The 27,164-nt window shown below is 37.3% G+C and overlaps 1 protein-coding gene across 1 annotated transcript in view; it reads right to left on the reverse strand.

Moving 5' to 3' along the window:
• Nucleotides 1-733: 733 nt before the first annotated feature.
• The window catches only part of ndl (serine protease nudel), a 437,329-nt gene continuing 410,898 nt past the window's right edge, over nucleotides 734-27,164 (reverse strand). Inside the window, exons 22-23 of the mRNA XM_067138020.2 lie at nucleotides 21,755-21,862; nucleotides 734-1,181 (exon numbers count right to left, since the gene is read on the reverse strand). Coding sequence (XP_066994121.2) covers nucleotides 887-1,181; nucleotides 21,755-21,862 — 403 coding nt within the window. The 3' untranslated portion in view covers nucleotides 734-886. The remainder of the gene's footprint in view (nucleotides 1,182-21,754; nucleotides 21,863-27,164) is intronic.

A 27,164-nucleotide genomic window follows, 5' to 3' on the forward strand; every position in this document is an offset into this window, starting at 1 on the left:
CCTGTTATTCTCCATAATACTGTAGTTATTCATATTGGGATTTTTCTTGCTTTGTTCTGGCTATGAAACATTTTTATTGACCAATCAATAATTGTGACCAAATATGTACATAGGATAATAATAATTCATTCACTCAACAGGCAATTGACAAACAAACATGGACATCAAACTATTTTATTTGATTTTGCAGTTGTCTCCTTTTCATTTCTGGAAGATTTTAAATATCGTACTTTATTACATGTTATTTATTTTATCTAATAACTAACATTTCAGTTTAAGTTTGTAATATCTCAAGCCATTTCCTTTTAGTGTTGACTCAGATATTTTATAACTATTAGGATCTTCAGTTTGCCGAAACTAATTTTGAGTAATCAATTTATAAAATACCTGCAAGAAAACTTATGGTGACAGTATTAAACCTAAAAAAGAAACAACTTATAGGTAATATTCAAATTGGCACCATTTTTTTGTGGAATAAAGATGACTATAAAGTAGGTTATATTGCAGTAATATTCATCCAGATAAAAGTTTGTGCTTACATGGTTACTTTATTTTATAAAGATCAATATAACTTACTTTAGTCATCTTCAGTCCACAAAAGTATGGTGCCAACTTGAATATTTCTTTCTTTTGAGCCTTAGACATTCCTGCCTACATAATCGTTATACTGTGCTATAGGAAGAGAATGACCTTTAGGTTTATATTAAAATTAAATCATGTACCTTAAGATGTATTCAAATTATTTGTTAACATTTATTGTACTCATACAAAAATTATTTCCTTTGTACACTTTACATATTTTATAAAGACTAGAAACATACTGTAGATAAAGAATCATAGTCTGCAGTTCCGATATTTACCGGCAACAAATTTCATTATTCGGTATTCACACACACGTAACAGTCAATACATTACAAAAATCTTTCTGGTCGGATTGAAGACTTACTAATGGACGATCCCCTCGTAATGTTACTTTAGTTCTTCTATTCAATTTAACTGTTGTGAATGGATCAAGTTTAGGTAGCAGGACTTGATAGCTTTTCACTTCCTTCAAACTGGAATTGAACACAGTTTTATAGCCCAGTTCTTGGCATAGAGCAGTTAGTTGCTCTGGAGATTTTTCAGGAGCACAGTAAGAATGCCATACCCCATAAGATCGGATTTTCACTTCTCCACTGTTCCTAGAATGGAAAGAAAATCAATATCAAAATAAACAATACTTTTCAATAAACAAACATTAAAACAATACCATAATCTATATGAATACAATCTTTGTCTATTGTTATCAAGATTATTTCTTTCATTGCCTAAAAAGTCACTGTTACTGCCATAAGAACAATATGCGTGTGTCTATTCCTATGAACTAGCCCAGTTAGTAAAAATTAGAGTTGCTGGATTGTAATTTAAAACACACTCATTGACAAGAACATTAAGCACCAAGGAGGAATAGTCCAGTTTGCACGTAGTTTGGTACATGTGCATGTCATCAAATATACAAAAATTATAGACTTGCAAGGATCTGCAAAAATCTAGAATGACCTACATTAGTGATGCTATCACATTTTAAAATGACTATACTATTCGATACTAATCAGTGATTGGCTGACAGGAAATGATCATATCGCACTAAGCAAGTTGACTCTATACGACATTCCTCAGAGCACTACTGACTTTATTGGTCAAAAGTCAGTGCCTGTGTGACAACAGGTTTCAAAACTGCAATATACAAGCGAGACTCCCTTGAGAGTTATCTCATAGGCGCTATTTTTAAGTCATCTACTGTATGTATGATTACACCTACCACATTCTCCTATAATAAACAGGAATAGGAATAATGAAATAATTCTTATTTCCATGTCAGTACAAAATCTGTTATATGGAAGAGGTATTGAGTTATACAGTATAAGTGAAAGAACTTCAGCAGTTAAGATTGTTGATTTCTATTCATTTTTACAATGTAAACTATTTCCAGGCTAAAAAACCATATCACCATAACTTCTTCACATACAGTTTTTGTTATGATTGTCACTCAAGATCTACAGTTACCAGTACAAAACAAAAGGAATGCAAGGGAAAAAAAATGACTCAATTACTCCAAAGAATAATACACATGAACACTAGTTACCAACAAGTAAACTTGATACAAATTTCTTACAACTATAATGCACAAGATGTATATATATATATTGAGAAAATAAACACATTCCAACACTCCCACTTTTCCTCAGAAAAATAGAGACTGCACATCAATCAATTACCCCTTCATCATAATCCAATAACACTACAGAAACTCTTAAGCTTGTTGATTGATAAATTCTTAATAAATAATCTGAAGCATTCTTTGTGATGCTACATACACAAACTCAATACATGTTTTTTCTACTACAGGGTCTCAAATAAACTAAGATCAAATGCATGGTATTTGTACTCTGCGGTATGGCAGCTGCCTCAGCCGAACTTACGTCGCATGCAGCCACCATGCTTTTAATCGTGTATACAATCTTATATGAAATCTTACCTTATAAAAGTGCTGGAAGTGTTGTCTTTTGTGGGTTATACAGGCACTGTATCTGGCAACCACATTCTGGTTGATGTGAGTGAGTTCTGTCACTATAAATTCAATTTCATGTGAAAGAGGGACTAGAACCAAGGTACAGAATGTTCATTAACAGCAGTCAATTGCAAGTACGCGTTTCTGTCCCAGTAACAGGTATAATGCGCACGCAGCTTGCCTAACACGTGTTCCCTGGCCTCAATCACTCAATCACTACTGACCTGCATTTAGAGCAGTCGCCCAGGTGACAGATTCCCTATCTGTTGTTTTCCTAGCCTTTTCTTAAATGATTGCAAAGAAATTGGAAATTTATTGAACATCTCCCTTGGTAAGTAATTCCAATCCCTAACTCCCCTTCCTATAAACGAATATTTGCCACAATTTGTCCTCTTGAATTCCAACTTTATCTTCATATTGTGAACTACTTTTAAAGACACCACTCAAACTTATTCGTCTACTGATGTCCTCCCACGCCACCTCTCCACTGACAGCTCGGAACATACCACTTATGAACATTAAAATAAGAATAATAGTTAACACCACCTTTCCAATACTTAACTTAGTCGAGCACCTCGTCTCCTTTCTCCCAAGTCTTCCCAGCCCAAACTTTGCAACATTTTTGTAACGCTACTCTTTTTTCAGAAATCACCCAGAACAAATCAAGCTGCTTTTCTTTGGATTTTTTCCAGTTCCTGAATCAAGTAATCCTGGTGAGGGACCCATACACTGGAACCATACTCTAGTTGGAGTCTCACCAGAGACAAATATGCTCTCTCCTTTACATTCTTACTACAACCCCTAAAAATACCCTCATAACCTTTATTTACAATCATATTTATGTGATTACCCCAATGAAGATCTTTCCTTATATTAATACCTAGGTATTTACAATAATCACCAAAGGGAACTTTCACCCCATCAACGTAGAAATAAAAACTGAGAGGACTTTTCCTATTTGTGAAACTCACAACCTGACTTTTATCCCCATGTATCATCATACCATTGCCTACTGTCCATCTCACAACATTATCGAGGTCATTTTGCAGCTGCTCACAATCTTGTAACTTATTTATTACTCTGTACAGAATAACATCATCTGCAAACAACCTTATCTCTGATTCCATTTCTTTACACACATCATTGATATATATAAGAAAACATAAAGGTCCAATAATACTGCCTTGAGGAATTCCCCTCTTAATTATTACAGGGTCAGATAAGGCTTCGTCTACTCTAAATCTCTGAGTTCTATTTTCTAGAAACAGAGCCACCCATTCAGTCACTTTTGTCAAGTCCAATTGCACTTATTTTTGCCAGTAGTCTCCCATGATCTACCCTATCAAATGCCTTAGACAGTCCAATTGACCTCCTGAATCCAGGATATCTGCTATATCGTGCTGGAATTCTACAAGTTGGGCTTCAGTGGAATAAACTTTCCTAAACCCAAATTGCCTTCTATCAAACCAGTTATTAATTTCACAAACATGTCTTATATAATCAGAAAGAATGATTTTCCAAAGCTTACATACAATGCATGTCAAACTGACTGGCCTGTAATTTTCAGCTTTATGTCTATCACCCTTTCCTTTATACACAGGGGCTACTGTAACAACTCCCCATTCATCTGGTATAGCTCCTCCGACCAAACAATAATCAAATAAGTACTTCAGATATGGTACTATATCCCAACCCATTGTCTTTAGCATATCCCCAGAAATCTTATCAATTCCAGCCACTTTTCTAGTTTTCAATTTTTGTATCTTATTGTAAATGTCATTATCATCATAAGTAAATTTTAATACTTCCTCTATCTGGACATTATCCTTGTAACCAACAATCTTTACATACTGCTGACTGAATACTTCTGCCTTTTGAAGCTCCTCGCATACACACTCCCCTTGTTCATTAATGATTCCTGGAATGTCCTTCTTGGAACCTGTTTCTGCCTTAAAGTACCTATACATACTATTCCATTTTTCACTAAAATTTGAATTGCTGCCAATTATGCTTGCCATCATGTTATCCTTAGCTGACTTCTTTGATAGATTCAATTTCCTAGTAACTTCCTTCAATTTCTCCTTACTTCCACAGCCATTTCTAACTCTATTTCTTTCCAACCTGCACCTCCTTCTTAGTATCTTTACTTCTCTGTTATAATATATTGGATCTTTACAATTCCTCAACACCTTTAAATGTACAAACCTATTTTCACATTCCTCAACAATTGCTTTAAACCCATCCCAGAGTCTGTTTACATTTTTATTTATCGTTTTCCACCGATCATAGTTACTTATTAAAAACTCCCTCATGCCTCTTTTATCAGCCATATGGTACTGCCTAATAGTCCTAATTTTAATATCTTCCTTTCTTTCAAAAATTTGTTTTTAATTAAGTACCACAAAAACAGCTTCGTGATCATTAATACCATCTATTACTTCGGTTTCTCTATAGAGCTCATCTGGTTTTACCAGCACCACATCCAGAATATTCTTCCCTCTAGTTGGTTCCATTACTTTCTGCATCAGGTGCCCTTCCCATATTAACTTATTTGCATTTGTTGGTCATGCTTCCTGTCGTTCGCATTACCTTCCCAACTGACATTTGGTAAATTGAGATAAACCGCTACAATCACGTTCCTTTCCTTATCGTTTCCCACATAGCTGATTATCTTATCAAATAATTCTGAATCAGCATCTGCGCTACCCTTTCCTGGTCTGTACACTCCAAAGACATCAAGTTGCCTATTATCTTTAGAGATGAGCCTTACTCCTAGAAGTGTTTGTCATCTTTAACTTTTTCGTAGCTTACAAATTCTTCTTTCACCAGAATGAATACTCCCCCTCCTACCATCCCTATCCTATCTCTACAATTCACACTCCAGTCCTGTGACAACATTTCTGCATCCATTATATCATTTCTCAGCCATAATTCAACTCCTGTTACAATACCTGGTAAGTATATATCTATTAAATTAATTGTATTCCTTTATGTACTATACTTCTACAGTTCAACACTAACATTTTTATGTCATCCACACTTGACTTCCTGATCCATGTACCCTTATCACCGCTCCCTAGACCACCCCGTTTCCCTGAATGTACCTTCTATAACCCTTCTAAACAAATTTCCTAACTTATACGTACCACTGCGGTTTAAGTGAAGGCCACCTGAGCGCAGATCTCTATCTCCTACCCACCCATTAGGATCTAATAATCTCACTCCCAGTTTCACACATACCCAATCCATTTAAATCCCCAGTCACCTTCCAATCAGTATCCCTCCTACACAGTATTCCACTGATAACAATCTCTGCTTCCTTAAACTGCACCCGTGCTGCATTTACCAGGTCCCACACATGCTGAATGTTTTCTTTCAGTTCCTCCAATGTGTGAGGATTTGTTCAATACACTTTTTATTTAAGTTTACCCCACAAGTAAAAATCACGCTTTGTTAGATCTGGAGAATGAGGGGTCAACAGACCAGCACTGATCACTCTGTCTGCAAACACTTTTGAGATTGTAAGAAGGGAGTCTTCTGCTGTATGAGCAGAGGCTGAATCTTATTGAAACCACCCACGTGATTTTTCCTCTTCTGTTAACTGATGAAAGAATGGTGTCAAAATTTCATCTTGGTACCTCTCTGCATTTACTATCATCTCGAAAAACTACGCACAATTATTCATCTTGTACTAACAGCACATCAAACACCAATCGTCCTGTCATAATTAGGGACTTCCTAAACACCATTAGGATTTTCTACACATCAATAGCGAGAGTTATGACTGTTCACCCTACTGTTAAGATAAAACTAACACTTTTAGAAACTGTCACCATGTTAACAGCTGAAATTCAGACTGGCGACTGATGCTTGCCAGGCCAAACACGTGCAGGCTGCTTGCAAGGTCAAAACCTATGCGTGCGCCTCCCATACTGCAGCTTACGTATCAAAGTGTAAAATGAAATGGCGTATGGCTTTTAGTGCCGGGAGTGTCCGAGGACATGTTCGGCTCGCCAGATGCAGGTCTTTTGATTTGACCCCTGTAGGTGACCTGCGCATCGTTATGAGGATGAAATGATGATGAAGACGACACATACACCCAGCCCCCATGCCAGCAAAATTAACCAATTAAGGTTAATTCCCTGCTGGGAATCGAACCCGGGATCCCTGTGTCCAAAGGCCAGCATGCTAAACATTTAGCCATGGAGCCGGACTATCAGAGAGTAAAAACGCTGCTTTGATGGTCTTAGTTTATATGAGAGACCCTGTAGTTCTCTACATACATGATGAATATTGAATTTTCATGACTGCATTGTAATTGAAATTGACTTTCAACCTATTAGGTCATGTTATGGAGGTAGTGAGCATGGATCCCACTGGTGTCTGGTTTTTGTTCTGTACTTAATATCTCTTCAGTATGTACTAAATGTATATAACATGACCTAATAGATTGAAAGTCGATTTTGATGATACATGATGTCAATATATTTTGACCTTTCACTCACATTATTGCTTTTGCGTAACTTAGTTGCTACTGCATTGTCAGAAAATTTTTGCAAGGAGTATCCAGAAACCTTTCCAGCCCAACTCTGAATGTAACTCTTTCGTCCAAGTTACTTCTCTAGAAACCTCTGCCATTGCCATGTATTAAGCATTCATGGTTGATCTACCAATACAACTCTGTTTCTTACTATACCAAGACACTGCTCCCCCTACCACTGTAGCTACATACCCATCTGATCTCCTTGATTCAATATCTCCTCCCCAATCTATATCCCAAAATACTTGCAGACTGTTCAAAATCATTAAAACATAACTTCAAATCTCTAGTACCAGTATCACATAGATATCTTATGATATGGTTCACTTCCTTCCAATCTCTGATTTTTTTTTTTTTTTTTTTTACAATTTTGGATAACTTTAATTATCACAAACGTAATGTCAGGTCTAGTATTACTTGAAAAATATAGCAAACTTCCTACTGTACTGTGATAGATGGTACAATCAAATTCCTGCTTATCATTTTCAGGTGCTGTATATCCACTTGGTAAAACAGTCTAACTCATACAAAAATCAGCAATTTGTCTATGTACATACTTTGATTCAACATAACCCCTTCTTTGGTCTGTTGTATTTTGACTGACAGTAAGTTTGCGGCTTTCCCTAGATCTTTAATCTTTGGCTCATCTGCCAACCTTATTTTCACCATCTTAACAACCTCTTTGTTGCCTATCACAATTATATCAGTAACATACAAACCATTGATACAACTCTCCTGTACATACACACATGGTTCTTTGACACATCTCTTAAAATCTAGCCTTCTTATTATAGTATCAACACGCACATTCCTATCTTTACTGGAATTTGGTAGGCCATAGATACTTTTTTTCAATTTACGTACATAGTTCTGGGCATCATATTCTACAAACAATTCTGGTTGTTCTATGCATACAGTACAACTGATTTCACTATTTCAGTAAGCACTAGTCATATGTAGATGTGTTACAGTCCAACCTTTTTGTACTGCAATGCCTATCAATAGTTTCACTGTTTTGTTTATAACAGGACTAAATATCTCATCATAACTAAGGTTCATCTGTCTCTTAAAACCTTGGGCAACCAATCTGGCCTTATACTGTATTTGTGAATATTACCCTCATAGTCATATATTAATGGAAACATCCACTTGGAACTAATTACCTTGGTATTATTCATTTTTCTTTTTACAATTTCCCAAATATCCTTCTTTCCCATCCCATTTATTTTCACTTTCGTGGCTTCTGCCCAGTTACGAGACTCTGAACATGATATAGCCTCCTCTACCATTGTAGGCTCCACTATGCTCCCATGTCGAACTTCCATTACTGCCTTACAATCTGCACAAGTCTTTCCTTTTCTCTCCCTTATAGCCCTTCTCATGTTCTGCACTGGCTTCTGTATTGCTACAAACTTAACCTCTAGTTGTTCCTCTCTGGTTGTTGACTCAACAGCCAATGTTTCCTCTCTGACCTCCCCTCCATCTAATTCAGTCCCCATTTTTATCTCTAGATCTTCAATGAACAATATATCAAAGTATATTTCATCACCCTTTGTCTTTAGTACATTTATCTTTGCTACAGTACCAATTCCAGGACCTTTTCTTAAAGGAAAATATCTGCTCCTCAAATACCACACCATTACTGTTTTGCTTTCAAGACTCCATAATCTATATCCATCTTTAGTACCTGTCTCATATCCTACTGCAATGCATGACTCTGCTTTGGGATCTAACTTCCTGCTGTCTACTCTCACAGCACACACACCTGACATCCAAATACTTTAAGCCTACCTATTTCTTCCTTATCCAACTTCCTATTGAACCACAGTTCATAAGGGATCTGAAAATATATTGCTGAGGGTAAGCACCTATTTCTTAAATAAACTGCAGTCATTACCAGTTCTCCCCAAAATTCTTTGGTAACCCAGACTGGATCAATAGACATTTAACAGTATCAAACATCATTCTACCCTGTCTCTCTGCTAATCCATTTTGTTGTGGATTGTAGGCTACTGTACAGACCTCTTATGAGTAATACCCAATTTTTCCACTTCTGCCTGAAACCTTCTACAAGTGTACTCTGTACCATTGTTGGATTATAATCCTTACACAATGTACCTTTTCTACCCTTGCCTGATACCTATGAAACACCTCCAACACTTCATTATTAATATTCACATACAAAGCCACATTGTATCTGGAGTATTCATCAATCATAGTTACAACATATTCAGCTTTCCCAAGTGATGTTGGACTACTTTTTCCAATTAAATCAGTGTGCACAACATTAAGTGGTTGTTCTCCTGTATGCTCACAAAACTTAGGTACTCCTTTGTTAGCTAGTTTTCCCTTAATGCATACAGAACAAGTATTAATATCATTACTTCTTTTCAATTTCAACACGGTCAACTTACACATAGCTTCAGAATGTTTATATCCATACCTCCCATGCCACAACCTAACCCGCCAAACACATTTAAATGCTACATTATTATTACATTCTCGTTCTATCATTGGGTCACACTCAATCACAGCCACAATTTCATTTCTTCCCTCTGTCTGTATCACAAATACATCATTTCTTCTGTTTGCTATAAACAATGTTTCATCTCTGTTCTTGTCCACAACCGTTGCTTTCTCACCTGAAAATCCTACTTTGAAACCTTTGCTGGTTAACTTACCAACAGATATAAATTCGCACCCAATTTTGGCACATACAACACTTCTATAAGTTAAATGTAATTGTCCATCCTGCTGACATTTTTACTTTCACCTTACCTATACCTTTAATATCCAGCTTACTGTTGTTTCTTGTTTCCCATTCCCAATCACATTTCTTGACATGTCTATAAACATCTCCTCTGCTGGACACACAGCCTATGATGGGATGCATATGACTGGAACAGCCAAACTTTAGTGCTTGACATACTTCAGAATAATGTCCCAACTTACTGCAACCAAATACAGTAGAGACAATATGTGACACTTACGGATTTAGCTTTGTTAAAATGGGAGACAATTGGACGGTGACACTCCTAGTGACTTGACCTGAAAAGTAGCGCTAAATTCAAATATCAATGGAAATGCATATACGACAATGGATAAATAAATTTCGTCTAGAAAGAAAGTGTTATTGAGATATTAACTTCGAAGTTGCTAAAGCAATTCTGGATAAATGAATGAAGAATTATTTACTAGGATATTATTCAAAGACTGAAATTAGACATATAAACAAGATGTGAAATGGACTGCTATGAAATGGCTTGATCTTTTATTTACGCATTACTTTTTTTTTTTGCTTTAGCATTCCTGCCTGAACTTTTACGGTTAGATTTGTCTTTTTTCTCATTTAAAAGCATCGTATCATCATATTAAAACACTTGTCAACAAAAATATCGGCACATTCCTTACACACATGATTAAATGAATTTACATTTAAGAGCTGGGCAATTTTCCTTTTAACTTGAAGCCTACTAACAGAAAGAAAATCTATAAATTTAGCCTCAAAAACATTCAAACTTTCCCTATAAGCAATACTTGCCATAATGCCTTTACATTAAGGTAAAGCAAATTTGCATCATCATATTGTTTCAACAAAATATATACATTTCTTAAATCACCCATATTTTCTTCAGTGCTTGACAATGCATTACGGCATTCCAAATGGGGTAACTTGGAACACAATCAGCCACACTCATATGCATATGTATTTTCCTGAATTAAATCAAACCCACAGATCACACCTACAACAACACATCGGTATTGGAGGTTAAATGCTGCACTATACAATAAAATATGCGTATTATATTTTAAGCCCGTTAAAATATGGGTTGAGCAGGTCAGAAGATTATGAAGTATTATAAAAATCTCTTTGTCACTGGAAAAATATATATGCAAACACAATATTACTTACATTTTCTTGTCACGAGGGAAACTGAAGAAAGACCGCGCATTCTTCTCTACTTCATAGTTACTGCAGCCAACCACAGCACATACGGTACCTTTCCCCTCATGTTGAGAGGAGATATCAAGGAATGACACACGCTACTATTTAATTATGTCAACTCACTTAAAATGCATAAATAACACCAAAAACTTCACACACAAATACACGTGCTCTTATGACAGAATCAGTAGTTCTCAGGTCTACCCACTAGAGAGAGCTCTAATAGCTGTCCCTCGATATCTCGCTGAGTGTCGCGTATTGTCTCTACCGTATTTGCTGCAACTGAAGCAGTCTTGAGTACTGCAATAATATTTGGATACATGTCCCTGTTTACCACAATATTTTCCAGTGTCATAAGCCTGTATTCCATTTTCCTGAAGTTTCTTTTCTGCTTTCTTCAGTAACAAATCTCACCTTCACCTTCTAGATTTGCCACATCAGCTTCCAAGGAAGGTATACAAACTTCATATTCCTCTGTAAGGTTTCCAATTTCATTGCTGCAATGTGTTGATCTATGAACTTGTATCAAGCTGTACTCCTTCTCCTCCACAGTCGATTTATTTATGCAAAGTATTCTTGTAAATCATGTTTTTGGGCTTCATAAGATGAGTTAGTTGTTTCAAGGTCATAGTGCCATTCACTAATCCTCCATCATTGCACAACTTGTCCAGTTTCTCCCTAGCCATTTTTGCTGATTCAATATCTGCAATGTCACTTTCAAAATTTTCTCCTGCATACTTGAAAATAACTACTAACACAATCACATTGTTTTGCACTCATTATTTTGTTTCTGTTTGGGGCAATTGATAATCTGATGCATCCTCATAACCTGTAACTGATTCCCACACATCTTTCTACAATTCTTGTTTCACCTTTAATGCCCACAAAAAAATAGTACTTTATTGTAAGTTTAGCCACATTCCTATTTAGTGTTTCTTCCCCAGTCCGCAATACCACCATTTTCCTATTATTATTATTATCACAACTCACTTCATTCGTTAATTCTCGGTGTTCCATTTCATCTTATATTCTACGGACTGCACTGCAGTGCTCTGTTGATTTCTATTCATTTTTACAACTTGATGCTAGTTCCAGGCTATAAATTACAACACCACCATAGCTTCTTCACACACATTTTATTATTACAATTGTCACTCAAGATCCAGCAAACACTAATTTAAAAAAAAATGGATAATTTAGATTGTTATTTGGATCTAATTCTTTCGATACAATAACTTAAAATGTCCATGATCTCTCCTTACTTGATTCACATGTAGTCCAACATTGCCTCACACATTAAATATTTAAAAATGCACCATGCATATCATGACAAAATGATCCCAAGACAGCTAAAAGAAAATACAATAAGAAACCAAATCTGAAGCGCATAGAAGAACTCAAATGCTGAAGATTCAATGGTGGACAACAAAATCACATGGTAGAATCTAGCCAGAAGCAAAAATACTAGAACACTTTTTGCTACCAAAACGGCCTATGGACGTTCAAATGAAGTCCTAAACCCTTTGTGATCTAAAGATGGTACTGGACTTCTTAATTTAGAACACTTCCAGGAACTCTTAAACAGGGATTCATACATTGATGATAACATCTTAGCTACAGTTCTACAGTTCCTCAAAATCCTTCTCATTATCAGCTGAAGAACAACAAAGAGGCTGGCTCAGACAGAATCCCAAACGTATTTCTAGGAAGGAGGCTATATAGTAGCCCAATATGCTTACTGTCAAAATCTGGAGCACCAAAACCATTCCTGCTGACCTATGAAATGCTTTATTCTTCACCATCTTTGAGAAGGGAGACAGGGTTAAATGCAGTGTTATCGAGGGATCATTACTTTCTGTTGCTGGAAAAAACTAGCAAGGATATTTCTAACAGTCTGTTACCACTCACAGAAGAGTCCCTACCAGAAACCTAATGTGTTTTAGACCCAAGGCACAAATGAGAGACAATAGCAAGAAGAATCCAATTAACAAAACTTGCCTCTTTACATAGTGTTTATAGGTCTTGTGAATAGGCGTGTGGTATCCATGGATGTGTTGGAAGTGCTGCTTCTGTTCAAATTTTAAATACCTCATGAATTTATTGATTTAGAATTTGTATGCGATATTAAAATTTTGTTTAATTTTCTCTAGTAAAGCCACATGCTGGCTAGCACACAAACTCCCAATTCCCATTACAAGGTTGGCCGTCAGGTGGTAGGACGTAGTCCTTTGGATGTAATTCTGAAGTTACAGGCAAGATGACCAAGTTGTACAAATGCATAGTGAAGTTATCTTCTGTATTGCTGTTTAGTTATTCATTAGGTGTATTCTCAAAGTCAGTAGTGTATTTAATTAGTGTATGGTGTTATGTATATTGGTGAAGTTAAACTTTATCTTGTGGTAGAGGTGAATTAAGTTATACATTTGACTCTTCCAGTATGTTGCAAACTAGCGTAGATGTATGTAAGTTGGAAACACACATTCCACTGAACACGACATGGAAGACTTAGATGAGAGCAAGCAAATGTGTGTAAGTATGGACTGCACTACAGGGATTACAGAATGTAGTTGGAAGTGTACAACTGAAAATTACTTGAGGCTTCTTTCTTTTTTGTTACCATTTCATGAGAAATTAGATATTGTTGAAAATGATCCACCAAAGCTAACTCTTTGTTTGAAAACAAAATCATTTACTCAGCATTTCAACCAGTGCATTTATGACTATACCATGCCTGTGTGGCTGTAAAGAATTAACTAGAATGTATTGTTGGCCATGCCTTTTATTTTCTGAAAGAAAGGAATGTATGGAACACGCAAGGGTATGGCGATTTGAATAATATTTATAAAGCAGATAAAAGATACAAATCTAAAAAAAAAAAGCTTCAGTTAACTGAAAAAAAATTGTTTAATAGAGCAGCATAAAAGAGCTATGGAAAATTATGTGTCTTTTAATAACTACTGTTTACTTTCTAGGCTTTCAGGGACTTGCTTTTAAGGTTCAAAAAGAAAGTAGTGTATCTTTGAACCGAGATATCTATGTTCAGATCCTGGCACATTACAAGAATCAACTTTCAACCTACTTGGACACTTCAGTACCTTTTCATGGTACTTCTCCCCAACATTCAGAATGATTTAATATTCATTCTCTCTCTCGCTCTCTCATATATATATATATAAAATCTTTCTCCGAGGTGTTCGCTATCACAGGCACGTTTTGTTTCTATAATTCTTACCTTACTTATCCATGAAAAACTGTAGGATTGATCTAGTATACGAGAAGTAAGGTAAACAATAATTTACTTAAATGCTTTCGTAACCATTCAGTAACTGTTAAAAAGCTAAAAAACTACTGTGTTAGTTTTAACGATACTCGCAAATGTACTCAATAACATGTTTCAGTTGACAGCTTAATCTAAGTAGAAAACCACACTACACTCCTGCTTATGAATGGCCTGAACATCATAAACTGAGAAGTTATTTGCAGGCTCCTACTATAATCGAGCAGCTGTTAAAATACATCAAAATACTTTGACTGCAACACAAAAACATGAGTGCTGCTGTTCCTGGCAGCAAGAGACCTGGGTATCAAGCAGATCTGTGTAACTGCTCCAGTTCTCTAAATTTGTGGGGACTCCACTGTATCATGCTGTAGGAAGGCTTCCTCTGGGTTTGGAAATAGGGTAGAGATTTGATGGTGGTGGTGCGAGTAATATTCAGACTAACCAACCTCTATTCCAGTTCTGCACACACCGCAGATGTAATGCAGCAACTGATTCTTGAAGTGAAAGATTATAAGAAATATTCAACAGCATTGTCAAAATCAAGAGACTGGGAGTGTCTAATGGCTTAGTTGCTGGCTTTCCACCCGGATGGCCAATGTTCAAATGCCAGTCGATCAGTTGGAATTTTTGCCTGAAAAATGGCATGGTGACAGGAACCCTGGGCAAAACCAAAATGAGCCTGGGTGGTTCTAGCAAACCCAAAAATACATGGAATAAGCGGAAGAAAATGGTCAAAATGAAGATATGAACATAATCTATCTTTACTTAGTTCATACATTCTAAGCTAGAAAATTTTGAAGGTTACAGTTTCCAAGAGTTAGTGGGGTAGTTTGGAATGAAGATCAAAAGAAAATCTGGTGTAGTGATATTCCTGACCATTGCATCTTTAATTCATGGCAGAGTGAAGTTTAATCCTTGAACTGAGTAATACTGACCATCTGATCCTAGAGGTGATCATAAAAAATATAAAGTATTATATCTTATAATCTAATACTGTATATGTTGTATTTTATCTTTTAAAAGATAAGAACAACAAAAAAAAAGTCAGTGCTATACCTCAAATAGCATATTGTACTCTACTTTCATATATTTCCCCCAGTGTTCCTTCTAGTTCATGGATTAGTGCATGAAGCTCCATCACCAACTTCCAACCAGGCATTTTTCCTCCTGCTCAGATGTATCGTACTTTAGTTTTCTTTTCTATGTCTCTCTTATCGTGATATGTCAGCTGTCGTCATCCTCTGCATTGCCAAACTTCTAGCAATAGCTCAAATACTTCTTTAGATGATGATGATGATGATGATGATGATGATGATGATGATGATGATTGTATGGCCTCGGCTACTGTTTCAGGCATTTTAATTTGGTGCCATTTAGACTATATGCATGCCAATTTCAATGTTCTGTTTTATTCTACCAAATAAACTGGATCTCTGTTAGACAATCTAGGACTGAGTTTTAATTATTATTTTTTTTACATCAAATGTGACACCAGTGATCTTTTACATGCTAACTTCCAGTGATATGGAGTGTCAAATGGACCTTCTCCCACCCTTCAAAAATTTATCTCTGCTACGTTGGAAGCAATGATCTTGGTATTTGGAGGCTGGTACTCTACCTACCACTGACCCACACAGGGAGCTACATCCCTCAGGATTCTGCCAGATTTGAACCAATGATCTTGGTATTTGGAGGCTGGCACTCTACCACTGATCCACTCAGGGAGTTACATCCCTCGACATTAGGCCAGGTTTGAAGCAATGATCTTGGTATTTGGAGGCTGGCACTCTACCACTGATCCACACAGGGAGCTACACCCCTCGACATTCTCCCAGGTTTGAAGCAATGATCTTGGTATTTGGAGGCTGGCATTCTACCACTGATCCACACAGAGAGCTACATCCTTCGGCATTCTTTATGCACTCATTCCTTGCATGTTCTCATACCATGCTAGTCTCTGAATGGTTATTTTGCCTTGCAGTCTGTCATCTTTAGCCAAGTCCATCATATCATCATTATTCTGTTTCATCTTGCACTGCTCATCATGCTTCTACCTAACCTTATTTTATTTCCTCATAGTCCATGTCTTATACCCATAGATCAAGACATATATGAAGTTTGACAGATAGATTGTTTGCACTTCAATGAGACTTCTCTGTTCCATATATGGTCTTTTATAACTGTATGAAAGTTTCCTCCAACTTAGATTCTGTAGGCAAGTTTGTCGGAAACAGAACTTGTTTGCTGATATTAAACTTCCAATACAAATTTAAGCCTACTGATCATTTTCAGTTTTTCTCCTTTTATTTCAATGGAAACTCTTGGCAATTTATTTCTCTGCATAATCATTACCTTTACTCCTGTCTTTGTCCAGGCATTGATCTCTTTTAGTACTTCATACCACAAAGATAGGGGCTGCCTGGCTGGTAAGGTAAAGGCGTGCTCGGTTCACCTGGAAGGACGTAGGTTCGAATCCCCGCCAGGAAGTCGTAAAAAATAAGAAACGAGATTTCCACTTCCAGAGGTGCACATGGCCCTGAGGTTCACTCAACCTACACCAAAAATGAGTACCAGGTTAATTCCTGGGGGCAAAGGCGGCCGGGCGTAGAGCTAACCACTCTACCCCATCTAGTGCCGAGGTTACGGATAGTGGAAACCTTTACCTTCCATTCTTCCAAGGGCTTTCATGGCCTGTACAGAGATGACTTTGCTTTATTTTGCCTTTGCTATACCACAAAGATACTTTGAGCAAAAACATGACTTTCATTTTATCAGTACCACTGTCTTATTTGTTGTTGAATCTCATTTACTATGGCAATAAACAGAAGAGGAGACAGAACTCCATCTTGTCCTAGATCTGTTCTTATTCCAATGCTGCTTGTCATTCTCACTAACATAGGTGGTGATGTCTTACTATATATTTCCAATTATTTCCACCATGTAATCGCTCATCCCAATATTTATCAATACAGACTGTCTGTACAGCCCTCCACTAAATGGAAAGATTTAGTAAAACATAAAATTACAGAACTTTATTTCTCTAATAGTACATAAATTGCCATTTTTACTCAGCTAACAACACACAGCCTCCTAAGTCTTAGAGGTTGCTAAGCTTCAACGCATAAACAAAAACATCTCTCTCAATGTTCCCAAAATCACTCCCACCAAGTTAACAGATGTAGAACAATTAACTTATCAGAATCCTGTGATCAGACGTGAATCAAACAAGTTCAAGTTAATCCAAATATCTTTTTTGGCACCTTAACAATCCTCCCACTTCATGTCCTGTTTACTTTTCCTACATCACTCACACTATCCCATGACCCTTCACTATTTTCTTCTAAAGTCTCCTCAGTCATCCTTACATTGTCTTTAAAAAAAAAAAGTTTAATCTCCGATGTAGGTTCACTACCTTTGGCTTCTAGGAGGAGGCAGAGTCTTTGAACTGGGCACAGAACTTCTCCAGAGGCAGTCTTCAGATGAACAAGATGTGTAACTCCATCCTTTCTGGACAGAACTTCTAGGACCTTTCCTAAAGGCCAATCCAGTCTCTTTGAGTTGTCAACGCTAATTAGGACATCATCATCAACATGAACATTTTTTAGTTGCTTGACATCCATTTGCTGTCGCAGTTGACCCAAATAATCACTGGAGAACCTCTTTCTCAGATTCTCCTTGAGTGTTAATCTGTGCTTCAATCTCTTGTTCAAACTGGAGGACTCAATGACATCAACCTCAGGCACACCAGCTTTGCGAATATCCTGAAGAAACATGGCAGGCGTTGTTGCTCCTAGTTCATTTGAATTATCAGCTGTTTATGTCAGAGATCACAAGTTTACTACACTCTCACAGTCAAATAGCATTGTTTCCACCTCAGAGAAGGTGACTGATATTTGTCCTAGTACTTTCCAAAGTAACCCTTTCACAAGTCCTATCAACCTCTCCCACCAACTTCTCCAGCAGGCAACAGTTGGTGGGTTGAATTTCCATTTTATTCTCTCCACTGAGCAGTACTCATGTACCTTTGACCAGTCAATTCGACTGAGGGCAGTCTCAGTACCAGATAAATTAGTCCTGTTATCACTAAAAATTACAGCTGGTTGTCCTCTCCTGGCAACAAAATAGCTTGCAAAATAGCATATGATAATGATATGAATAGTTCTACATGGACAGCTCTGGTGACTCCACCCATGAATAAGCAAATCCATGCATTTTCATAGTTTTTCAGATAGAGGGGTCCAGCCATGTCCACACCTGACACTTCAAAGGCAGCAGCATTGCTTACATGTTTTGGTCGGAATGGTGGAGTGGACACTAACAATGGTTTAGCTTCCTGGCACTTGCAGATGACACATTTTGTTAAAACTGACTGTAGAATTCTTTCTCCCACTATCATCTGGAATCTTTCCCTCATAATAAAAAGCAGACCTAGAACTCCAACATGAAACCTTCAAACATGAACATCTATAATCATCCATGACATAAAGGTCTATTGGAGATCTTGGTTTGTTAGCAGAGGAGACTGTTGTGATCTTCGAAGGGTTGTAGACTGGAGATCCTGGGGCCTGTAGTACTGAAAAATGCATCTTTCTGAACTAGTTTCAAGACCCTTATTTCAGCAGAGGTAACGACTTTAGTGGAAGGCATCCCATCTTATAAAATGTTCATAGCCAACAGCTCTACAACTGTCTACAAACCGACACATCCAAGCAACCATTCTGATCATTTTCTCACTCTTTAAAAAGTATCTGTAGTTCCAATCACTTGGAAGAGAATCAGCTCCTGCACAAAGCATACAGGAAGCAACAGTACTCTTTCTTTCTTGAATAATATCCTCCTCAAACTTGAATTCGGCCTAAGGCCAACTGCTACATTTTTGGTACAACCATTCAAGTCATTCCCACAATGGTGTTTGCTAAGGGACAGCTACAGCAAGCTATTAACCGAGGCGACAGATGGGCCCTGCAACATGGTTTCCGATTTTCAGCAACGAAACAACAGTTGTACACTTCTGTCGATGTCGGCTTGTGCAATCCTGAACCAGAGCTCCACTTGCAAAACAGTGTCTTACCAGTGGTAGACACCTGCAGATTCCTGCGTCTCCATTTTGATAAGAGACTAATGTGGTAGGCCCACATCCGCCAGCTGAAGGTTGCCTGTATGAAGAGACTTAACATGCTTAAGTTTCTCAGCAGCTACGTTTCTACACGGTAACGGTCTTTTCCTGAATGGACTATGGTAGTGCGGCTTATGGCTCAGTATCAAGATCTACGCTGAACCTTTAGTCTGAAGTTAAAAACTTCATAGCTGTTCCGTATTGAACTGAGAATCACAAAAGTAATTTTAATATAAGGAATTCCACCTTTTCAATACGTACAAAACTGATGCACTTGAATTATACAACAACATTTTTATTATTATGAAGGTACCAGTTTTGACATGTTTTCAATGTCATCATTAGCCTTTTGTAAAACCAAGCAAAAGAATGAATTCACATGTAACAAACAATACACACACTGGTAAAATTCATGTAATGACACACATTTAAAATAGTTTATATAAAATGTTTGAGGATTGCTACACGTTGGCGGCGTAATAGTCTTATATTGTCTTGGTACATAAGTTGAGGCAATTGCTGTAAAGTTGAGCTTTGGTATATTAAACTTAATGAACACGTTAAAATCTTGATGGGTATCTTATTCATAGTGAAGTGCGGCAGTGAGGAATAATCTGAGCGCTGTTGGTGGCATAGTCTTCATAGTTCGAGATCGTACTACCACATCAAAAGGCGGGTTTCAGTGTACATGTAGGTCCTAGGATGACATATAGGACTCAGGTTCCTCAGTCCAAGTGGAACGTGAAGCCTAGAGAAAAGGGGAGCTGATTTTAATATGATGTTCTAATTTGTATCTTCTTAATCTCTTTATTTCCCTGTTATAATGGGTCCATACCATTCCTTACTACTTTTAAAGGTATATACCTGTTTTCACACTTCTTTAATCCCATCTCATTGGCTGTTTACATTTTTATTTTCCATTTTTTGTTGATCATAATTGCTTTCTAAAAATTTCCCCATGCCTTTCTAATCAACAATATGGTATTGCCTAATAGCCCTACTTTTATGACATTTCTTTCCATCACATTTATTTTACCTACGACAAGGACTTCTTCATGACAACATATACTATCTATCACTTTAATTTATCTGTAGAGCTCATCTGGTTTTATCAGCACCAAATCTAGAATATTTTTACCTCTATTTGGTTCTCTCACTTTCCGATTTAGCTGTCCCTTCCACATAAATTTATTCACCATTTGTTAGTCATGCTTTTTGTTGTTCACATTCCCTTCCTGGTCAACCTTTGGTAAGTTCAGATCACTTGCTACAATAATGTTCCTTATGTGTCATTCCCTCGCATAGATGATTACCTTCTCAAATAATTCTGTATCAGTGTCAGTGCCAGCCTTGCCTGATTTGTACACCCCAAAAACATCAAGTTGCTTATTATCTTTAGAGATATGTCTTACAACTAGAATTTCATGTTTCTCATCCTTAACTTTTTTGTAGCTTTCAAATTCTTCTTTCACCAGTATGAATACTCTCTCTCCTATCGTTCCTAACCTATCTCTAAAATAAATACTCCAGTTCCATGAGAAAATTTCCACAACGATAATATCACTTCTCAATCATGATTGAGTTTCTATTACTATATCTAGTGCCGGGCTGAGTGGCTCAGATGGTTGAGGCGCTGGCCTTCTGACCTCAGCTTGGCTGGTTCGATCCTGACTCAGTCCGGTGGTATTTGAAGGTGCTCGAATACGCCAGCCTCTTGTCAGCAGATTTACTGGCACATAAAAGAACTCCGGAGGGACTAAATTCTGGCACCTTGGTGTCTCAGAAAACCATAAAAAAGTAGTTAGTAGGATGTAAAGCCATTATCATTATTATTATTATTATTATTATTATTATTATTATTATTATTATTATTATTATTATTATCTGGTAAATATGTATCTATCAGTTTACCTAATTCTATTCCTTTCTTTACAGTACTTCTACAGTTTAATACTAACAATGTTATGTCATCCTTACTTGACCTTCTGCTTCCTATACTGTCAACACCGCTCCCTAGTCCAACCCTGTTTTCCAGAATGTACCTCCTTATAACTCTTCTAAACAAACCCCTAGTATGGATTGATGCAACAGTATCTGGTAATCCAAATACAGACTTAATGTCCTCCAAGAAGAATGACTCATTGGCTGCTGTGTATGCAAATCAGTTTTCTGTATATTTTTAAACACGAAAGATTCATTTCAGAAATATAGCCTTTATATTTTCCTATTTTCTCAAACTGAGGTCATAACAAGGCTAAGTAATAAAAGGAATTAATTTAATTATTTAACATAATTTACTCTTGAGGGTAATAGGTACTTACAGATGGGGACTCTGGCTGCTGAGAGCAGCACAGGTTGATTCATCTTCTCCATTGCGACAGTCCCATATTCCATCACACACAAAATCAGGTGATACACACTGGCTAGAACTGTGAATGGAAAGAAACATGTTTAAATTAAACCCAAAAATAATCATAAAAGAACTGCCAATGTTTCTATTTAATATCTATTTATAGATTATTTTGTTTATTCATCATAAATGTTACAGCCCTGAAGAATTCCTAAGCGCAGAGTGAATTGGTATACAAAACTTGATTTTTCTTGATGGTTAAAAAGTTAATTTTTTAGCACAATATCTATGATCAAAGCCTTATGAATTTGTGAGTGGGAACTGTCTGATAGCTTTTCTTGTGAAGAGGTCTATGGAAGTAATAATATTGTATCTGTAACTGTTATGTCCTTTGTTTGTGACAGATATCATAGAGCTTGAAATAAGGTACGGTAATATCCAAACATTTGCTCTGAATGAGTTGAGTGAATTTCATAAAAATCATATTCAGGGTAGCAATGAAGAGCATCAAAATATGAACCACAGCTCTTGAAATTATGCAGCCAGTCAGCACTAACGTGAAACATGGGTTAATGCACTCATCTCTGAAGGTGGGCAGCTTTTAATGTCTGATAAATTGATGAGTGTTGTTTTAACAGTCAAAACATGGAGGTTTATCAAACTCAGTATCTTATAAATAGTTCTAAACCCATTATAAAAGTATAAAGAAGCATTAAATTATTGTCTTAGCATTCAGACATATAAGAGGATGAAGTCCTTTGAATTTGGCATCATCAGTCCATCAAAAGAAAGGTGAGTATTGGTCTGATAACTTAAAATTTAGGCCCCTTAAAACAACATTCATCATTGCCAAAGGTGATAATTCTAAACATCTTATGCGAGGATTAACCCAATAATGATAATAATAAGAGATTTTATACACAGTGTTACCCATTAGCCCTAGGTAAGTATTTCAGAGTGTAGCATCATCCTGTCAGAGTTCAAAATTTAACAAGAAATGTTCCTTCTTTATTCAAAAGAGAGAAGTGAGAGTAAATGTACTAGCAAAGGAAAATATTCTTTTGCCCTTGTAACAGAAAATAGAAAGGAATTCCCTGTATCTAACTATTATATGGACAGAAATACCACAAATCTCAGTATTTTTCTTGTCTACAGAGCAATGACAATTTGTCTTTCTCTCTCTCTCTCTCTCTCTCTTTTGATCCTAAACTTTCAACACCAAGGCTGAAGATCCTTAATGAATTGTCTCCTCAGTGGTATTGATGCCTATCCGTGATGAAAATGGGAAACAGAGAGCAACTCATCTAGAAGAAGCGAATGGGCTGCCTAGCCAAGGCGGAGTGGAGGTGTGGCCGAATCATCCGGAAGGCCGTGAGTTTGTTTCCCTGTCAGGAAGTTAAGAAAATTTGAAACTAGATTTCTGCTTCTGGGGAGACATGATCCTGAGGTTAACTCAGTCCACACCAAAACTGAGTACCAGGTCTGGGGGCAAAGGCCACCAAGCTTTGAGCCAACCATTCTATCCCACTCAGTGCCGAGGTTATGGATGGTGGATGTGGAGGATTAACGATGTAATTTTCTTTTCTTTATATATGGATTCTCCTTGTATCTTCTTTGAACGCACTATTTTTTCTCTTTGTATGAACTGAAGTAAAATAAAGAAAAATTGTGTGTTTTAATTCACAATACAATTGGTGCTGAAACCTGGAAATTAGGGAACAAATTACGAAGACACACGAGACGACAGGTTTGAAAATTTTCACCAGTTTGATTTCAGAGTTAGTGAAGAAAGTGAACGAAACTCTCAACATTTGTATTAAAAGAGTTCCACATCAGGATCAAATACGCCCCCATGAGACTCCAAGCATGCTGATAGGTATCCCAAGTACCTATCTGAATTACTTTGAGATATTATATGTGAGTTTTTCATTGAACATTTGTCAGTTTTGGATCGATTTAATGTTGTATAGCTAATGCTAAATTCTTTTGGTTGTGAATGTATGGCTAGTCTCATTGTGCAGAAGAGCATCTATCTTGTTTTCAACACACACAATCAGTGCCATTAGAATGTGACTAACGCTGCCATCTATCTCAACATAACTTTCAACAACTTCCCCTGCAGTCTCAAACTAGGAAGCAACAAAACATTATTTCATACCTGCCAACTTTCCTGATTTATGCGGGAGACTCTCAATTTTTGACAGTTTTTCCCGCCTCCCAATTATTATATTATTTCTCCTGATTTTAGTTTATTTTTTGTTGAACTTCAAACATTTGTTTTCAAATCCCTCCATTTCAACATTGCATGCCAGTGGCCGGCAGTCCTTCGCTCATTGACCACTTTCAAATGAAATATCAGAGTTTATTAATACGAGAAATGTGTGCGAATGTGCGATGTTTATTGAAAACTGTATATCGCAAAGCGCGTATCGATTGTAAATCTCTCATTCTCTCGTGCTATGTTTGTGATTGTTCACATCAGTCTAGTCTATTCTAGAGACTAGCCGCTAGATTCGGAATCTGTTTTAGTAATTTAGTGACAGAATTTCAAAGATAGTGACTAGTGACTTTTCTAGAGATTTTAGGAGTCATTGGAGACAATTCTGGCAAATTTTAATTTATTGGTAAGGTAAGGGTTATTCTGCCCGAAGGCAGGTCCGAACCTCCGCAGAGGTGTTCCTGAGCCGGAGTTTTCCGTGCGGTAGGGTGGCCAGTTCCTTTCGGCTCCTCCATTCCCCTACCCCCCACCAACAGCGCGTGGCAACCCATCCAACTCCTGACCACGCCCAATGTTGCTTAACTTCGGAGATCTCACGGGATCCGGTGTTTCAACACGGCTACGGCCGTTGCCATTTTAATTTATTACTTGATAGAAATAGCACTGCGCTTCACATAATTGCGTGGGCATGTGATGCAATATATTAATCTATGCATTTGATACGTAATGACATCTAAGTGCATGACTGATTCACACATGTGGAGCATGAGTTCATACTATTTTCAGAAGGCTTATCAGAGACCAGTCAGCTCACTCACATACTTCCGGTGAGAGAATAGAGATGTGTAATTTTTAGTCTTGTAGCCTTATATAGCAACAGTCGGGTTTTGAGACAATAATGTTATAATATATACCATAGTACTCCTGTATTGTGCAAGACATGTAGAATAAGCATTTTTTTACCAATTGTATCTCCTGATTTTTCATATCAAAATCGCCTGAGTTTTGGTTTTGTAAAGTTTGCAGGTATGTTATTTAGTCAGAATTAGAACAATCGTAAATCTGTGCAGTGAGTTCCTGGTGTGGGTTACTGTAGTCTCATCCTAGTTTATGAAAATGGGCAATGCCTGAGTGTCCTAGTAAGTGGTCCTGAGAGTTGGGATATCAGTTGCTATGGAATGGGAGTGGGCATCCTTGTGCTAGGATTTTACAATCCACCGTGGTCTGTAACCCATTAGAGGAGACATCCTCACTGGGACTATGTGTAAGTAAGAGTAGCATCCTACTTCACAGATTTGTTTTACCAAGAACACTCAGAATGTTTTAAACAAGCCTCAGACCTATGAGAGTAAGAGAGTCCCACTCCCATTTGACAGGTGAGGGACTTCTCGGAAACAACTTGGGGAACAAAATGGAATTCGATGGGGAGCTATCAATATTGATGGAGCTTATGGAAGAAAGAAAGTAGGAATTGTTGATATTCGGGTAAGGGGAGATAATGAGGAAAAGATAGGAGATTATAAAGTGTACATGAAGGGTGTTAAAAGGGAAAGAGAAGAGTATGGGGTAGGACTGTTCATCAGGAATACTACTGCACACAACATGGTTTCTGTTAGGCAGGTAAATGAGTGAATGATGTGGATAGATTTGGCAGTTGGAGGAATTAGGACAGGAAGTGTCTCAGTGTATTCATCACGTGAGGGTGCAGATGAGGATGAAGCTAATAAGTTTCATGAAGGACTGAGTGACATCATAGTCAGGGTCAACAACAAGAACAAGATAGAATAGTGCTAATGGGCAATTTCAATGAGACTTTGAAATAGAACTGAAGGATACAAAAAGGTGGTACGTAAATGTGAGGAAGATATGGAAGCCAATAGGAATGGGAAGTGTTTACTGGACTTCTCTGCTAGTATCGAACTAGCAGTTATGAATACCTTCTTCAAGTATAAGGCTATTCACCGCTACACATGAGAGGGCAGAGGTACCAGATCCATAATAGACTATATCGTGACCGACTTTGAATTCAGGAAATCTGTTAGGAATGTGCGGATTTTCTGGGGATTTTTCGATAATATGGACAAGGTAGCAGATAGGGACCCTCTTCAGAGGCAGCCCTGCCTAGGGAGTAGTGCTCCTGTCTATGTGAGTCCCAGAGCACATTGACCCAGTGTGTATCATCTAGTAAAGTTCCCAGCTCAGGGTTACGAGTGAAGACACCAATAGAATCTACAGTGGAGAAGATGGACTTCAGAACAGTGGAGATTGCAGAAGAGGCAGGGAAGTATTCAGGGAATAGTATGAGTACTGTACACTATTTATCAGCAGCATTTGTTTCCAATGTTAGGGGCGACTGCAAGGGGGTCTGTTCCCCATGTAAGAGGTGGTATGAATAATTGTTGGCAGTAGCTTTAAAATGCCTTTGTGAGTGGCAACCCCTTTGTAACAACAGCCTAACAATGAGTGATGGTCAATACCAGCCTTGGAAAAGGCGACATGCAGTTCATGTGCTGGGGGAGTTGTGGTAAGTGGGTGACCAATATTATGAAGGTGCAAATAATTAATGTTATGACCCTAACAGGAAAGTCAGAATTGATTGAATTTATGGAGAAAGAGAATATTGCAATGATAGGATTGAGTTAGGTGAAGTGGAAGGGAAAGTGAGTGAAGAAGATGAGTAGAGGATACGCCCTATACTGGAGTGGAGGAGGTGAAGCAAAGAATGAAGTAGGAGTGATTGTTAACAAAACCCTGGATGAAAATGTGGATAAGGTAGCCTATGTTAGTGATGGAATAATCAGAGTATTACTGAGGACGGAAGAAGGAGTAAAAGACTTCATACAATTCTATCCACCCCAAACTGGAAACAGTGAGGAAAATATAGGGGAATTCTTGGGGCCACTCAGGAACTAATCACCAGTGTGGAAATGATAGTCATGGGAGACCTCAATGCGCAGGTTAAAAATGACAGAATTGGGAAAAGAAGCGATTGGTCATTTTTTGATACGGAAAAAGAAATAGTGAGGGAGATAAGTTGGTTGATTTTTGTGAGAAAAATGGAATGATTATGGGTAACACTTGATTTAGAAAGAAGAATAGTAGAAAGATCACTAGATATGGCTGGGGTGAAAGAAGGACAAAAAGAGTTATTGATTATGTTTTG

The sequence above is a fragment of the Anabrus simplex genome, chromosome 1 (assembly GCF_040414725.1).
Source record: "Anabrus simplex isolate iqAnaSimp1 chromosome 1, ASM4041472v1, whole genome shotgun sequence".
NCBI lineage: Eukaryota > Metazoa > Arthropoda > Insecta > Orthoptera > Tettigoniidae > Anabrus > Anabrus simplex.